Source organism: Hippocampus zosterae, chromosome 16, assembly GCF_025434085.1.
Source record: "Hippocampus zosterae strain Florida chromosome 16, ASM2543408v3, whole genome shotgun sequence".
NCBI classification, from domain to species: Eukaryota; Metazoa; Chordata; class Actinopteri; order Syngnathiformes; family Syngnathidae; genus Hippocampus; species Hippocampus zosterae.
The window spans coordinates 6,899,204-6,917,095 of record NC_067466.1 but is presented as its reverse complement, the minus strand read 5'-3'; the positions used below and the strand labels follow the sequence as shown (position 1 = coordinate 6,917,095).

General features: G+C 40.6%; 2 protein-coding genes across 6 annotated transcripts in view; both read right to left on the bottom strand.

Annotated features, from left to right (window-relative positions):
* thap12a (THAP domain containing 12a) overlaps nt 1-17,892 on the bottom strand; it is a 252,958-nt gene that overhangs the window by 26,310 nt on the left and 208,756 nt on the right. The gene's annotated exons all lie outside the window — the stretch shown is intronic.
* On the bottom strand, nt 622-17,664 carry map6a (microtubule-associated protein 6a). 5 transcript variants are annotated; one of them, XM_052047905.1, is made up of 5 exons: nt 16,732-17,664; nt 10,185-10,398; nt 8,791-9,005; nt 2,943-3,053; nt 622-1,000 (listed from the first exon to the last, which is right to left on the bottom strand). In XM_052047905.1, exons 1-5 carry the CDS (start codon nt 17,430-17,432, stop codon nt 853-855), a joined length of 1,389 nt encoding a protein of 462 aa, XP_051903865.1. In that variant the 5' UTR covers nt 17,433-17,664; the 3' UTR covers nt 622-852. The 5 variants fall into 5 exon arrangements, with proteins under 5 accessions (XP_051903865.1, XP_051903866.1, XP_051903868.1 ...); XM_052047907.1 differs by lacking the exon at nt 622-1,000 and adding an exon at nt 2,270-2,823; XM_052047906.1 differs by lacking the exon at nt 2,943-3,053 and having other exon boundaries at nt 16,732-17,663.

Here is a 17,892-nt window from a genome sequence, read left to right as displayed (position 1 = left end):
GCACAATCGTAACAATTTCTGAAAACTTACAAACACGCTGTATCAACTTTGTGAGGAAGCGGAGAGCACATTGTATGAACTGTGGTGATGAACTCAGATCATAGTAATGAGGAGCAACATGGATTGTGACATCAAGTTCTCCATGCCAACAAGAGGTATGTCATTGTGTCTGTTTCACTTAATATATATGTAATTAAGTGAAACAGACACAATTGAAAAATAGGTCTCGTTCGTTCAGCAGGTACAGTATGTATGTACAGTACATGAATTATGATTTTCACACGAATTGATGCCAAAACAATGTTTTTACATATTTATTCTCAAAGTGTAATGTAGTCTATATTACTGTTATTAGCTTTCCCAAATATTTCAGTGAATTCTCATCAACTCCATGGAATTTAATAAAAAAATCCAAAAGGATTCATCTCATTCTGTCGCGCTATGCAAATCTACTTATTAGCCATCCACTATGAAAACAATGCCCTAGTTTGTCAAATGTCTGAGAACACAGAAGATCCCACTGGCTTCCAAGCATTCATGTTTCAACAACACTATGATAAAATTTCCCTTTTTTTCCGGCTAAAAATGACTTGCCACAAAACATACATTACAAAACAATACTTCAATCTGCAAGTGTTGAACTTTTATTTACACTATAACTGTATACATGTTTCTTTAGGTGGGATATGAGCACTTTATGGCGTGTTTTTCTAGTATTATTGTCGATACAGCTTTGAAATACAATGCATAAAACAAGAAAAAATTATACAGCACCTTTTCAATAATGCCACGGGCCAAACAGCTCAAAAAATATTTCAGACATGCGTGTGTGTGTGTGAGATTTTCAAAATACTACTCAGTCTGGTTCAAATCGAGGGCAAATCGCACAACACCGCTGCTGCGTCGGTGTTCATCTCTTTCCAGTAGTGATTCAGGTTCTCCTCCAGCAGCACCCTGGGTATGATGATGACCGGGTCGGACAAACTCGTCCTGAGCATCTCTAGGGCCAGAACATGGTTAAGGTGTCAAGAAGGAGAAAGAAAACAAAGACACGTTGAAAAACTTGTTTCAGGTGAACAACAACAGTTGCCTGGCTGAGTCGAGCACCCTGCGACCGCTCATTTGAGGAGATTTTTGTGGAGTTTTATGGAGAATGCAGAAGTAAAAAAGCTTTGATAAGTAAACATTAGGTAGTATTGCATTTTGATGTCAAAGGTTAATAAGTGGGCCAGTGAAATGAGGGTCTCAGGGTGTTTTAACATGATGGAAATTAGGCTATAAAAAAAAAAAATTCACATCAGACTGGAAGGAATTAATGGGCCAACCACTAACATAACCTTCCCCAAATGACCTCTCTCCAAGCCTATTTGTACTTACCCTTGTTGAGGGTGCAAGATAGCACTCTGCAAATATTCTGGATAAAATTTTCAATTGCAGGTCCAACAAAAAAAAACAGTTAAGGCATGCTTTGAGAACACATTCCAACCATGTGACAAGCTCATGGCAACGATCAACTCCTGTGCCTATGCAATCTATTCGGTGGATATAGAAAGTATAATTAAGGCATCAACTCAAACTATGTAATACAAATCGAAATTGTACAAACAAATCGAGTCCTCTCATCCTTTGGGACTTGCACGATATGAAACATTTAGAGACAACAAATGGTGCACACAATTAACGAACAAGAAGACATGCTCGGCTACCGTCCTTAAAACATACAAAGCGCTTTTCATACAAATGTGACGGGTGATTGGACTTGACTTGTGCATTAGCCTACATTAGTGACATGCAGATTCCAGTGATGTCCCCCAAAAAACCAAACAAGTACGTATTCATGTCATGTCAAAGACACTGCAATTTTGAGTTAACGAATGAAGCTAACTTTGTTTTCATGACAAGTATGAAGTATCTTTGGGCAAACATTTACCCACTCAAACACTTAAGGTCACCCCACATACTTGGGTTCAGAGCTGGCCTTTGACTTGAAACTTAAGCGTGAAAAAATGGTGGCGCCTTGAGATACAAATGACCTGAATTCATTTTTTAAGGTACAAGCTGGCATGTGGGCGCTAACTTGAGATAAAAAAGCTGCATGGTGGCAATGAACTTAATTCATCTCAGTTCACAAGAAGCAACAGTTTGGTAAATTGTGAACAATTCATAAAAAGGAGGCTTGAAAAGTTTGATGCTACTCCCATTTGAAGTTGACTGTCAAACTAAACATAAAACAAAGAAATTGCCACGTTGGGTACTTAAAACAACATAGCTTTTTATTTTACATTCTACTTAATTATGTCATTATTCTTTGTTTTTATAAATTTCAATTATGTAGAGCGCTATTCAAGAGAGAGTAAATGATTTGAGATGCGTATGTTTAGCCTTGCAAGTATGGTCAGGATGTCATACCTGAACGGGAATGTCTTCACTTTCTATATCAACCATAGCGATGTGATTACATGAATATTGGAATCCACAAATCTGGTGACTTCAATACAGTATTGCCCTTCCCCTCCCCAAGGTGTGTGTCTGTGAGGGGGGGGGCGGGGTGGGGGGGGGGGGTTATGAAACATTTCACATGCACTTACAATTGACTGCATGAAACAATTGGTGCATTCCAGCAGGTTTAAGCATGGCTGCAACTCGAAGGGCTCCATGTAAGGTAGCTTACATGCAGGAGGTGACAGCAGGCAAGTCCCCCACGCACCCCACCCCGATCCCAACACCACTACTTGGGTGTTCATATGGAAGACAAATACTTATCCAGTAACTCTATTCTAAGGTGTTGTGTAGGTGATTCATCATTTAAGTAAAACCGTGCTACTGTGAAATCGGAAAAAAAAGATAAGAAAAAAAATAATCACATCTAAATGGCCATGAATGAGGATGCGTGGTATTTGTCTGTGGCCAACATCTTCTAAGTGATACTTTTTGAGGGTTACCTGGGATTGGGTAGCGCACAGCCCCACAGGTGTTGCTTTAGCGTCTGTACCCAGCCAATATCTCGGATTGGCTGGCAGAGCTGTATGTAGTGGTGTTGTTTTAGCACAACCCTTCAAATGAATACAAATGTCACTCATTAGCGAATAAGAACTCAGAGACATAGCATCATCCTAACGTGACATCCCCCAAATACTTATGACGACAGTGTGAAAACGAATATATATTTGGTTTGGACAACCCACAATTCCAATGATGTTGGGATCCGAAGTAAAATGTCAATAAAAGCAGATAAAAGTGATTTGAAAATCCTTTTCAACCTATATTGAATTGAATACAAAACAAGATATGTAATATTAAAATTGATTAAATGTATTTCTTTATTCTTTTACTTATTATTATTAATTTTTATTTTTATTTTTTGCAACAATTCTCTCATTTTGAATTTGATGCCTGCATTCATTCATTCATTCATCTTCCGAGCCGCTTGATCCTCACTAGGGTCGCGGGGGGTGCTGGAGCCTATCCCAGCTGTCTTCGGGCAGTAGGCGGGGGACACCCTGAATTGGTTGCCAGCCAATCGCAGGGCACACAGAAACGAACAACCATTCGCACTCACACTCACACCTAGGGACAATTTAGAGCAGGTGTCACCAACATTTTTGAGGGTGAGAGCAACTTCATGTGTACCGATTGTGTGAAGGGCTACCAAATTGATACACGTCTGAAATAACATATTTGTCCAAAATACCTTCAATAATATGAGGATGTGTTATTTTTAATACTTGATGATTTAAATTGTCAGACTTTGATCGTTTTTCGAAATGTCTCACAGTACTGCCAATGTTTGCATTTTTAAATCATAATTTCTACTAGCAAATCACAATGTCCAGGCACTGGCGGGCTACTCAAGTGGTCTTCACGGGCTACCTGGTGCCCGCGGGCACCATGTTGGTGACCACTGATTTAGAGTGTTCAATCAGCCTGCCATGCATATTTTTGGAATGTGGGAGGAAACCGGAGCACCCGGAGAAAACCCACGCAGGCCCGGGGAGAACATGCAAACTCCACACAGGGAGGCCGGAGCTGGAATCGAACCCGGTACCTCTGCACTGTGAAGCCGACGTGCTAACCACTGGACTACCGGGCCGCCCTTGATGCCTGCAATACATTTCAAAAAAGCAGGGACAGGTGCAAAAAAAAAAAAACCCATAAAAACCCACCTGTTTGGAACCTTCCATGGGTCAACAGGTTAATTGGAAACAGGCGAGTGTCATGATTGGGGATACAAAGCTCACTTCTTCACAAGCAAGGATGTGAACAACTGCGTGAGCAATTTGTGTTTGTCAATGTACAATTACACGGAATACATAGATTTCGTGATCTACCATTTCCCATCAAAATTTCAAAGACTCAAGATAAATCTCTGCCTAAAACCAACACTGAATGCTTGTGGCCTTTGAGCCCACATGGCTCATTGCATTTAAAACGAGTATCATTGTAAGAAGGATAGGCTCAGGAATACTTCAAATGCTATTTAAAACTCTACCATGCAACACCCGGAAACACCGGCAGCTTCTCAGGGCCCGAACTCACCTGAGAAGGATTGACGCAAAGTGGAAAGGTGTAGTATGGTCTGACAAGTCCACATTTTAAATTGTTTTGGGGAAATCACGGCTATTGTGTTCCCCAGGCTGAACTGGAAAAGGAGCATCCAAATTGTTATCAGTCAAACGTTCAAAAGCCAGAATCTGTGAAGGTACCATTTACTACAGTACTACAAAACTACTGGTATACTCTAAAACGGTTCAATGATTTTGTTGTTTACGATGATACTAGTGCAGCGTGTTATACCGGAGACAAATTCCTTGTGTGTTCTACATACTTGGCCAATAAAGATGATTCTGATTCTGATTTGTGCTGAAATGTACATTGAGGTTTTGGAGCAACATATGTTGCTATCTCAGCAACGTTTTTAGGGACATGAAAATAAGCAGATTTTCAGAAAGATTATGCCCAGCTGTTGCAACAGCGTGGCTTCGTAGTAAAACAGAGTGAGGACTAAACCGACCTGCCAGCAGTCCAGACCGGCTTCCCATTAAAAATATGCGACGCATTATAAAGTGCAAAATCCACCTACAAAGCTTCAACAGTCTTCATTTCTCAAACGCTTATTGAGTGTTGTCAAAAGGCAATGTCTTTTTTTGGAACATGTTGCATGGTCATATTCTGAATAAGTGAACATTTACAAAATAAATACAGAGTTGTGTTTTTCAAGTGAATATAAGTGGAAAAGGATTAGCAAATCGTTGTTTTTTTTTGTTTTTGTTTCTTTTTGTTTTGTTGTTGTTTAGCGTCCCAACTTAATTGGAAATGGGTTTGTATTTCTGGAATTTAAAGAAAGCAGAGGTCTAAACAAGGACATGACATATTCAGGAATACATTTCCAAAAACCCTTTTACATGCATGTTGTAAAGCCACATGATCTCTTGGAATAAACAGGTGCATTTCAATACATTAGAATACAGTGGAAAAGTTGATTTGTTTTAATAGTTCAATTCAAAAAGTGCAACTCATTATGTCAAACACATAATGTACACGCAGGAATTTTTTTTCAGGAGGCCAATTCCTATCCAATATTAAAAACCCTTATTATTTATTTATTTTTAATGGAATATTCATTTATTGAGATCGGCACATTTTTTTCAAGGTCCAAGCAATAATCTTCAAAATGATAACACATACAAATATACAACAACATATAACAACATATATCACTTTGTATATAGATACGGCACTTTTTGGATTGTACTAGTGAAATAAATTAAGTTGTCCACAAATTTATTGTGATGCATCAGTATGAGAGATATGATGCAAAAACAATATATTCTTCTCACGAGGGCAACATGCATCATAGAAAGAATGCCAGAGGTCATGCCAGAATGCGGTGCAATCTTGGATAAGAAAATCCTCTTCCACGTGGATTTTCGTATTTTGTTTGACAAATACTGGGAAATGAGTAATACTGACAGAAGCCTGCAACCACTAATGCTTGACTAGAAACAAAAAGAATCCAGAAGACACCTTTTGTTTTGCCTTTTTGGGGGGTTGTTTATTTGTAATATTCCTTTAAATATGAGCAAGCAGAAACACAAGTACGTCACAGTCAATGTTTTTAGTTTTTTTGTTTAAACATAACTTTCTTTCCCAAACTCTCTTTCCGTTTTTTTTTTTTTTTTAGCTAACAACCACAAATAAAGCACCGGGTGTGTGGCGTGTCAAGCACTGTTTACATGACGTGGCCCCTCCTCCTCCGTGTTATGAGACAAAGTGACAGCACCTACCCAAAGGCTGCAAAATGCAAATGAGGTTGGCCTTCAGCCCCTATTGGTCATGCGTTCAACTTTGACAGATGGTGGTAATGATTGCACAGCGAATAAAGGAAAGAATGTTAAGTGTGCGTGTGTGTGCGTGTGTGTGTGTGTAAAGCGTTTAAAGGGGACGCGAAGGGATTCGACCCATGCCAGTGCATTTGTACTTTAAAACGAAAAAAAAAGTACAGTACATACGTCTACTTATACAGTGAAAGCACTGATGATTATCACAGAAGGGTACCAGAGGTGGTAAAGCGAGGAAACAATGTGATGACAAACATAGAACTGATAACTAAATGTTCAGTTCCCAAAAGTAGAGACAACATTACGCACACCTCTGCCTTGCCTGCTTAGTACAGGTTGACGATAATAATGATAATGCAGTCCGTCACATTCATCGGAATGTGAAGAGACTTGCTTCTCAGGTCCACGCAAACATGTTCCCTCAGCCCAACATTAAAAGTAGTTTATGTCGTATGACGTTAACAATGTTCTTCATTTCCATGATTTGAGTTGGAAAATTTTATGCAGATTATTTGTAGACTTGCATGGATTAGCGAATTAGCGGTTCCACTGTATACGTTATGCACGTGTATTGTGAAAGATGACTCTACAATCGCTAACATTGGTTAAGTGCATACAATAGTGATTACAATTACATTATTACAAACCAGCTTACTTAGGTCGCCTTCTACATCCAACACATGACGTAAAGAAAATTCTTTAAACCACAATTAAAATATATAAATAAACAAATAAATACAAATAAAGAAAAAGTCAAGGCTTTACATTTTGGGATCTGTTATATTTCACTACATATCTCTTTTACACACAATATACTCGGATACCACCATATTTAACTTCCCGGACATTAATAAATGAGCTTTGAAATCAACATACTTGCATAAAAATGGAATTCTAACAAGACAAACGTGAGCAACGATGAATTGAAAATAATGATGCCAATATTATAAAAGCTAACCAGACAAAATAAAATGTATCCATCCATTCATTCACCCATTTTTCGAATCAGCATATCCTCACAAGGGTGCTGGAGCCTATCCCAGCTGTCCTTGGGAAGTAGGTGGGGTACACCCCAAACCCGTTGCCAGCCAAGCGCAGGGCACACATAGACAAAAACACATTTGTACTCACAATTATATTAAGGGACAATTTAGAATGTTCCATTAACCTGCCATGCATGTTTTTGTAATGTGGGAGGAAACCCGAGTACCCGGAGAAAACCCACGCGGCAGCGGAGAACATGCAAACCCTACACAGGAAGGCCAGAATTGAATCTTGCACCTCTGTACTGTGAGGCAGACATGGTAGCCAGTCGACCAACCGTGCCGCATCAAATTAATATACAGTAATTAACATTATAATTTTACGATCACAAGCGTGGCTTTCTAAACTCATTGGTTCCGCTCATGATGGCCTGATTGTGTATAATGATTGTGTAATTTTACAGGGATCAGTCTTGCTTTTAATGACCGCATTGCTACGCTGACTTTGGACGGCTGGCACTAAAAGCTCGATGTTTTATGTGACCCCCAAACAGTCAACACAATTATTTTAGCCCCACTAAACTCTCCCCGCACAGAACCAATGAGGATGCTATTTAAATTTTAAATGCCCTGGGGACCTTTGGAGACAATATTAATGTAATATGCATATTCATAATTTTTAATGCATAATCAGATAGAGTGATCCAGATTGTCTGCTAGCAGCAACGTAGCTAAAAAAATAGTATTGAAATAAGCTCATCTAAAATAGGCATGTGAGTAAGAATGAGGTAAATGCTCCTAAGGATACAAACGACTAAGTTTCTCATTGAATTTAGAGATAACTGGGCTCCAACGTCACAAAGAATTATTATTATGCATCGAGTCAAACCTAATGCATGAGCGCATAAACAGCAGCAAAGATGAAACAGCAGGTACAAAAAAGAAAAAATGAGATGCGGATCAGAGACACTTGATTAACCAGGAATGACATTTATCAAAGATCTTCAGCTTTTCTCATTATTTCTATTCAATACTTCCAACCGTTGATTATCTTTGATAAAGTCAGGAGAACGATACGCTCAGTCAATCAAGCCAGACACCAGAAGCGCTTGCGGTCGGCCTCATGCAAGCTTTATCCGTTGCATCGGGTAGCCAGGCAGCCTGTCGCCATAGCAACCAAGAGATGGAGGCGAGCAGAGTGGGGGTGGCGTCGAGTAGAAGAGGAAGAAAAAAAAACTCACTCATGCCCGCTTGTGACTGCAACGATCGAAATTAGACAATGGACTGATGACATGTCACCTTATTCTATTATTGTACAAGAGTACAAAAAGAGAAGGAGGGGAAGTGGATGGGAGCAAAGCAGAAGCAAAACAAAGGATGGCAACAGAAAATTAAAAAACAGTTTTGCAGCCTCTGTGTTTACTTTCCCCCGAAAACATAGGATATGAAAGGTGCTAAATGGTTTTTACTCTTTCGCTTCAGCCAGTTTGTTGTTCAGCTCTTTACTTTTCTCCTTGTCGCCCAACGCTGGCCGGCTCACGGGTTGGTTCTCCGAGGTCATCTTCCTGGAACCCCTCAGTGCCGCGCTCTGCTTATCTTTGGCTTTCTTCACTGGCTTGCCCTGGCTCGATGCGACAGCCCCGGGCTTTTTGGCTTTAGTGCGAGGGACAGTAGACCTGTCCACCTGAGGATGTCGGATAGCGGACATGAGTGGAAATGCCCGAGTTCATGTATTTTTTTTTCAGATCTGTAACTGTGGAACAGAAAGAGCAAGCAATCTTAACACTCATTGTGTGAATGCTGAGACAATTTTCCAGTTTGGCAGACCAAGGGCGTTTCACTTGACTACTTCATGACAGAAAGAAGAACGGACATTGGAAAAAGTGAAACCAGGTCTAAGTTGTGGCGCAGGTGGTGTAGTGTGATTTTGATGGATTTTATTGAAGCACAATCAGATATATTCTGCACTCCGTTGATACGTATTTGGATAGTATTTCATTCCTAAATATGTGACATCAGAATCATTGTAGAAATCAATTCAGTGAATGCATTATTGTAATTATCATTATTATTATTATTATTATTATTATTATTATTATTATTATAGTGTTTATTATATAGTTTAAAAGCACAGCCGTACTGCGGAATAACTGGCCTGTGTGTGTGTGTGGGGGGGGGGGGGATGCACTTCTAAAGCAGACACACGATGGGGGGGTGTTGAAAGCTATCTTTAACTGCTCAATGTTGATCCATTTTTCATCATCCGCAAGTGGTGATCTTGCAGTACCTTATGAACAACATACTTTGCGCACACTGTTCTCCTGTACCCACTCCAGTGAGTCCATTATACTTTTGACATGGGGGTCGCGCCTCTCCTCCACTTAATTCCAAGGGGATGAGGGAAGCCGGTTTGATTGGCCGAGTATCAAGGCGGGTGTGTTCATTCCCACAACGGCGCAAATGCCCATTTCTAACTGCGACCATCTGTGAAAATGCCCAAAGAAAGAAAACGGCTCCCATTCACAGTTACTTACTTTCACTAGACGTGTGCTGGGCATGAAAATAGGGCCTTGTGTGTCAACAAACACTGATGATTCTCCAAGTTAGTTTGGTGGAGAAAAATATGTTAATCCATATGTTAGCCAGACAGTGAGGACTCTGCTGTGGTACTACAGTGAACCCCTGCTAAAAAGCTTTATAATTGCTGAAAGATGGTCCAAGATGGTCGCAAAGAAGTACTTTCATCTAAATGGAATCGCTCAGCATTCACAGGCAATTTCTGAGGGTAATTGCAAATGTAAACATGTATGTCTTAAAGCAATCCTTAAAGTTACACTGTAAAACCCAGCAGATCAGTGCGCACCTGTTTAATGGGGTCGAAGTATGGCTCGCTGTACAAGCTGCGTATCCTCCTCCTCTCCTGGGCCTTGTTGTCAGTAGGTTGTAGCGGGGCTTGTCCCTTGAATGTTGCACTATAGCTGGTTTCCAGCCTGGTCTTCTCATCCGGAGGTAAGTACTGGGACTTGGCCCGGATCATCTGTGCAGGCTTCACATCTCTATAAGCCTTAAATTCGGTTCTGCAAGGAGAGAAACCAAGTGGTCATCATTCATATTTTATTTTTTTTAAATGACAGTGATTTTCTAACCAACCATATTCTTGTAAATTATTTTTAAACATGTTCACACGGATTCAATGAATTTCTTTAACCATTTCAGGGTCAGCAGTTACTACAGTGGACAGTTTATCATGTTATCAGCTTACAGGATGCATGAAAGGGTTCAACATGACAAGATTTTTGGTCATACAATTTTCAAGTTTTGGTAAATAAATATAATTTGTACTAGATAATAATACTAAAAAAGATTTTCTTCATTTGAAATCCAAAGTTTGGAAAACAACAAATGCATTGAACCCTGGTTTCTGGCCAAGCTTATGGTGAACTTCAGATGTCATCGGAGCTTCCAAAACACGGATAGACTTTGAGGGCTATGTATTCAGACATGTCCATTTGATGCAGAAATGCTGGCATATCCAGAGTTGTATTTTTATTTATTTGCAGTAATATGCCTCAGTGCGCCTGTTTGGGAATTTGGCTGACAGTTCTGCACCAAGCTGGGTGTTCCAATCTAGCGAGGGGGTGTCATTTGCCATCCGTCCATGCCTGATGAAATAAATATTGAACCTTTTTGTATTCATTACTTTGATTTTGCTATATGTTCATTGAGTGCTTTGAGTCCAACAATGTCGATGACATGTGCACACCGCTATAAATTTACTTTAAGTCTACTATTTGATGAAAGCCCAATATTGAGACAGCGTTTCCTCTTTGTGTCTTCACTGAAAACAACAAAAATTATTCTGCGGGACATTAGAGTAGAGTGGTTCGGTCGGCAATTACAACACAACTCTGCTTCAGTCTAATCCGATGACAAATATCAGTCTTCCCCTTTGGCTCTGGCAGAGTCATGAACGCGCACTGTAAACAATCATGAGGCACATTTAAATGTCCTTGCTCACAGTATAAATAAAGTAAAGTGTTACATTACGCAGCAGCTTCAAGCATAGAGAGATGGAGTCAATACTTGGCCACCGTCCTTCTGCCTCCATTAAAAAAAAAAACTACTCTATTTACGAAGAGAACAAAGTCAATATAAACTAAGGAGACTGTGAGATGCATTCTATTTATAGATAAGAATAAATTTCTCACAGGTTAAAAGCTGAATGCTATAATAAGGTTGCATTGGGAACAATCGCCCACCAAGAGACAATTGCAGATATGAACATTTTTGGATCCTTAATGGCCACGTCGAAAATTATCAATGCCTGAACATCTAATCTAAATAGCTACTGCATATTTTACAACACATTTATGAACAATCAATGCTATGTTAAAATTCAAGATGAAAAAAATGGCATCAAGACATTTTGGATGCCCGCCGTTATTTATGAGGTTACAAATGCAAGTCTTGCTTTTGGGTCATCAAAAATAGGCCAGTTGTTGACAAAAGCTTTTCATGTAGCATGACAGCGGCATTTACATAATTACGTTAAAATATAAGGTGATCGTTTTGAATTCCTCTTCCAGTTGGTTAGTTTGCACACATTTACATTTTAATGACTACTCTGGCAGAAATGTGTTTTCGCATTTATAAAATAACCCACAGGGTGAAATGTCACAATGTGAAAAGTAAATTGTTCATAGCACAAAGGCTGATGACTGGGGCATTACCCATAGAAAAGAGAACTGCCGGTACACACCATCAGTGCACTGGAGAGATGGAAATCACACACAGAGAGTGATTACATAACAGGACTTAGGCTCGCTTTCAGGGCCAGGATGGACCAAGAGGCTACAGCGCAAAGACCGATTATACAATGACATCCAAGGACGATGGTATAAAACACTTACATGACACCACAGGGTGTCGATTGTCCAAGTGTCAAGAGTTCACAGTGTGGTACTCCAGCCTGTACATGACGGTAACGTACTGTAGATGCTATTCATGGACAGTAGAACAATAATTCCTGTGTCCCCGAGGTCCATATGTGCTTGAGAAATGTTGAAGATACTTTATATACTAATACAGCAAACATAAATGGTCTAACGGTTTTTGGCAAAAGCACTGTAACAGTTTTTTGGTATGCATGTATCATTGCAACACAAGCTATTCTTGTCATAGCGATATTTCCGCTAACCCGCTGTGGTGGTTTATGTGCGTAAGAAAGAGTTCTACGCTGCAACCAATCACTGGCGCTGACAGAAGTGGAAATGCGCCAGGACACAGCACACAGAATGTGTCACAATATGGGCTGCTACACTTGGAAGACTCATATAGCTATGCCATGTTATTGGTGAATATACATCTTCACAATACATGTGCAAGCAAAGTAAGCAAATCATATATTTGTTGTTTCGGAATATGAGCGTGACAAATCAGTCCAAGATTTGATTTAATCTATTCACATACTACCAGTCTGTTGTCACACACTCCCCTTTTGGCAAGAGGTGGGTTACAGCCTAGGCTGGTTGTCAGTCAATCACAAAGCACAATCAGTGACCCCCCAAAACTCACCTATTTGCTGGTTTTGTGGTCATGCCAATGCCCTGTCTCATATAACAATATTGCTTTGGCGCCATTTTGTGGCACCTTGCGCCAACCAACTACCTTGGAGTGAGCTGAGAAGCTTCATGTTGTGCTCTGCTGCCATCTTGTGGCATCTTGGTGCCTAGGAACGATGTTAAAGTGAGTTATTGAGCTTCGTGTTGTGCTTTAAGACCATCTTGTGGTATCTATAGACAATTAGAGTATAAATGTTTTTTTGGAATGTGAGATGAAGCCAGAGTACCTGGACCCTTGCAAGCACAGGGAGACCATGTAGATTCCACACGACCGAGCCGAAGCCGAGATCTGAACCTTTGACAGCGTTAAAATCCCACCAAATTTATTTCAGACTTAAGTTAAATATTGTGAGTGTGCTCTGCGCTGATAAAGCACTGGAAGCTTCTCCCAGAGTATTCCAGGAAATTAATGAACCCCGAGGACCTCTGTGGCTTCTTTTTATTGTTGGATCAGCGGCCATAAAGACTGGCTTTCAATCAATACTCTCTCATCCGGCCTGTTGGATAGCAGCTCCTCTTTGGGCAACGTACCATATGACACAGGTGACTCTTTGAGCACTTTTCGCGGTTGCCTTTCACATATTTAAAAGAAGGCTCGCTCCGTAGTTCACGCGACTATTCTGGGGTATATATTGTATGTATACGAGTTAACTGTAGTCACACGCGGTAATATGAGATTAAATTGGTTACATAAAGCAGATTCAGTATGATCTGACAAGGTACTGATGGAACAAATGAGTATCAGTGGAAATTTTAGGATTACATTTGGCAACTATATGTGAATCCAGCTTAACGACAACAGAGCATGAAAGTCAGAACAGTTTAGACAATCAGTTGCAGTTTCTGGGGAAGAGCGATATCCCACGGTTTCCAGTGCATTTTTCTTTTGCTAAAGTGGATTATATTTTTTGCATTTCTGGACTCACTGACAACACAATGCTTTGCAGGCTCTCTAAGAGGATCATTTTCAAAATCCCCAATATTCAATCACTTCACTGCTGTGGGTTCCATTCTGCTAACAAACTCATTCAGCAGGCAGAGGAGGATTTGGAGACGTTTCGGAAAGTCTCTTTTGAAAGGAGTTGATTAGAGTTCCCTGCAATAAAAAATGTTTCACGACAAAATGGGAAAATCAAGTCACTCTGAACTCAATGAACCTGCAGCTTCTGCTTCGTTGTCACCGAGAAAAAAAAAAAATACTTTCATATGCTATTTTCTAACATTCGTTTTGTGAAAGTAGAAAAAAAGATCCCTTTTGGTCACTGCAGAGAACACAATGACAAAGTAGGCTTTGTCTGTTTGAAAAAAAAAAAAGATCATGAACAAAGGCTCAGGCAGCTGACGTCTCTTCACTCATGGCTTATATCAGGCATAATAAGGCATTTAAACATATCTTAACCCTTTCATGCACCCTGTAACCTGTAATAACATGATAAGCTTTCCACTGTAGTAACCGTTGTCCCTGAAAGGGTTAAATATGACTCTACCAAAGCAGCAGAAAATATCCAAGTAATAGAATGCATTTGTATTGGAGTGTTGATTTTGCTGTTGATCAATTTGACTTCACTTGACTCAGCATTGTTTAGCTTTTTTACCATGTGCTTTTTGTTTTTGCTTGTACCAAGGTGCTGTTTCTTTCCATTTTTTTCAGCTCCATGATTTCCCCTCAATCTGTTCTTTTGTAATGTTCTTGACTTATGGACTGTTTACCTCTTAAATTTGTGCACGCGCGCGAGTATACAGATGCAGTATAGGCAATAAAGTGCCAACAATGATCTGTTTTCAGGCCATCACGACACTTCCTGACACGCGACTTAGGTTCATTGCATACTCGGAGCAAACAAGAGTGTGAACGGTAGTCTATATGTGTTCTGCGGTTAACTGCCGACCAGCCCAGTTTGTAACCTGCCTCTTGCCTGAAAACAATTCGAGTAGGCTCCAGCTGACGTGTGACCCTAATGAGGACTAGGGAAATAGGAAATGGATAGATGGTCCATTTTCCACAGAATGTTACAGCAGATGATCGCTGAGGTCGTATGTCAGCTAATAATAACTTAGCCCGGATAGGCAATGTACAAGTGATAAATGAGGAACTGTTACTGAAACAAATTGCATCCGTTTATGAGCACTATATTTGGTGTGGGAGAATGAACAGGATCAGAGTTGCCATGGCTGAATAGCGTTTTGGTTAAATGAGATGTAGATCACAAATTACAATGTTTGTAGCTTTATCCTAATTGCCGTTTTTTCCCCCAGTTTATTTTACTTGTAGATACAAACTATACGCCATATAGCACAGTGCAGCTGGAGTGTTAATGTTTCAAGTTGACAGAATTTAGTGACTGATGGAACTGTTTTTCAAACGTATTCCAAATGAGCACTGATGCCATTTAAGCATGTGCTGTGTGATTTGTGCCCACCATCCATTATGTTAACCCACAGTTGACCTGTTTAAAGACTCCACTGGCAGCGAAAGACAGAAGTTCGGGTGGGCTTGTGCCGTGCCATGTAGAGGGGGACACTGCCCTGGGCTGCAAACTGCTCCACAACACACACACACACACACACACACACACACACGCGCGGCAGCGGGGCACCAACCAGCTGAATCCCAAGACACACTAATCTCACATGGCATCAGACCACATCATCAGCGGTGATTCTTCCTATGGCAACTGAGTCATAACTTTGACTTCATATAAAATAGCCATATGTGTCGTTTCAATTTCACTAAGATCTGGGGGGAAAAAACAATATTTTCCCTCTTCCACACCAGACAACAAAAACAAAAAGACTTAGCATTTGATTTTAAAAAGTGAATTGCAAGAACTTTGTACAACAATGCACAGTGACCGACATGCGTGACTTGATGCTTCATCATCCTTTATCATGGCTGTGACGATTACATAATACAGATTACCCTAGTTGTGTATGTTATGCACCCATCTCACGCCCTAAAGACACAATAAAATGATTAAAACACACTTTTAAGGTAATCCCTGGGACTGTTTTACTCTCTCTCTTGACTGATCTAAAAATAAGAATCCGAGTGTGCTTGCTTCAAGCTGTCTATTTGTCACTTCCAGTTCAAGTCTATCGTAAAACACCAAGGTGCAATATTCACAATTACTATAACTATAATCATAATAAGAGTGATTGTGTCAAATGAAATAGAATAGAAATGAGAATAAATGTAAACAAGCCAGGTTATTAAGCAATCACAAACATTAAAACACCTGCAACTTTAACACATGCTCAGCAACACATACAAAACGGGTATACAATACAAATATAATCTCTCTTCCTAGTGAAAAGAATAAATATTATTTTTATTTGATGTTCGCATTTTGTATGCCGCTTTAATGGTTTTTAATGTGCTCTACAAATAAAGTTGTATTAATTTTGGTAGGTAGCTCTTGACTCATTTGAGCTACCCTACGAAGCCCCAATGTGCTAAGCACAGGACATCTTGGCCTTTCCAATGATATCTACTGTTTAGATGGGATCAAAAGAACTTTTCTTTCTTTCTGGCGGAAAAAAGACTGCAGCAAAACACAAATGTTATGAAAAGAGATACATTTTTAATGATACTACTTTTTTAACACTGCTAATCATTAAAGTAGACATGCTGTAAATCCTTAAGTAAAAATATTGTTATGAAATTGCGAGTTGTTGATTCAGCTCCAAGGAGGCGAGAAATAAGAAAAAAAATAAAATGAACTGAATTCAGGTCTCAGCAGGTGACGGGGGTTCACTGCACAGGTAAACCACATGCGTGTTTCTACTCACTTGTAAGAGCTGCCGGCTGCAATCTCCTGTTTAATTTGCCTGTTGACGGCATCCACTGCCGCCCGTCCTTCCCTTTCCACCTTGACTTTCTTCTCCCCTTCTGCCTTTTTGCTCGACCGTTTTTTCCTTTCGTGGCCCTGGATGAGGTCTTTCTCTTGCACTTTGTCAGCAATGGCGCTCTTCTCCACGCCGCTTTCGGCGTCCGCCAGATGCTGTTTCCCGTGTTTGGAGCGGTCCAGTGGCCGGTCGTCGCCCGCGGAGATGGTGGCGGGCGGTTTAGGTATCCACGGGTGGTCGTACCTTTTCGGAATGGGCCAAGGCTTGTAGTCTTTCTGGTACTGAGTCTCGCTGTTGAACGGTATTTCTGGGCCGTGGTACTCGTTCTTGGGTTTGCAGCTGGGTTCGGGTCGCACTCGCCAGTGTTTAAAGTCCTCCCTCATAACCGAGCTGCACACCCGTTCCTCCGACACGCACCTGCGCGGCGGCGCGCGTGGACCTGCGGTGGCGGTGCGGCGATGGGTGCGATGCGGCTGGGTGTCTATGGGGAGCCCGGCCCGTAATGGAGGTTGCAGTTGGACGTGCTGCATCTCCGAGGCGTCCGTGTATTTGGTGAACACCAAAGGCACCGCGATGTCAGCCTTGTCCATCTGGTTCCAGAAGCGAGCCATGCAGCACGCCCTGCTGATGCAAGGCCACGCCATGCTGAGGTTCCTTGAGAAAACAGTGGACGATAAAAAATCAAAATGGTCCAAATATTTTTTTACAGGATGCTGTTTACGATGGAGGCGAGTCCGTATCCGAGTTGAGTCCAATGTTGTTCAGGTTAGATTAAAATAAACGCAAATCCATCGTACTTCTAAAGCGTACGCATGCATTGCCAATCCTTTTACCTTTAAAAATCTATCGTAATGAGAGATTTCTGATCGGATTTCGTCTGTGTCCGTATCCTCTGTGCTACATCACTCCACGCTACACTGCAAGGGAAAAACGGCCCCGCCCTCACCCGCTCAGACTCGGGAGACACAAACCGGAATGATGAGATCAAGTTATATATTTATAGCTAATTTCCGGTTGTACCATCTGTAATTGTTAATATTTTAAGACCGAAATGGGGAGAAACACGAATCTCATGAGATTTATTTTATTGTTAAAAATATGGTC

What these genes read in the sequence shown, in the direction of transcription:
- map6a (XM_052047905.1), bottom strand. Translation starts at nt 17,432, where the DNA reads ATGGCGTGGCCTTGCATCAGCAGGGCGTGCTGCATGGCTCGCTTCTGG. An exon ending in ACTTCGACCCCATTAAACAG is followed by an intron (nt 9,006 to 10,184) that starts GTGCGCACTGAT and finishes CGACATCCTCAG; the next exon opens with GTGGACAGGTCTACTGTCCC. An exon ending in AAACTGGCTGAAGCGAAAGA is followed by an intron (nt 3,054 to 8,790) that starts GTAAAAACCATT and finishes ATTCATTTGAAG; the next exon opens with GGTTGTGCTAAAACAACACC.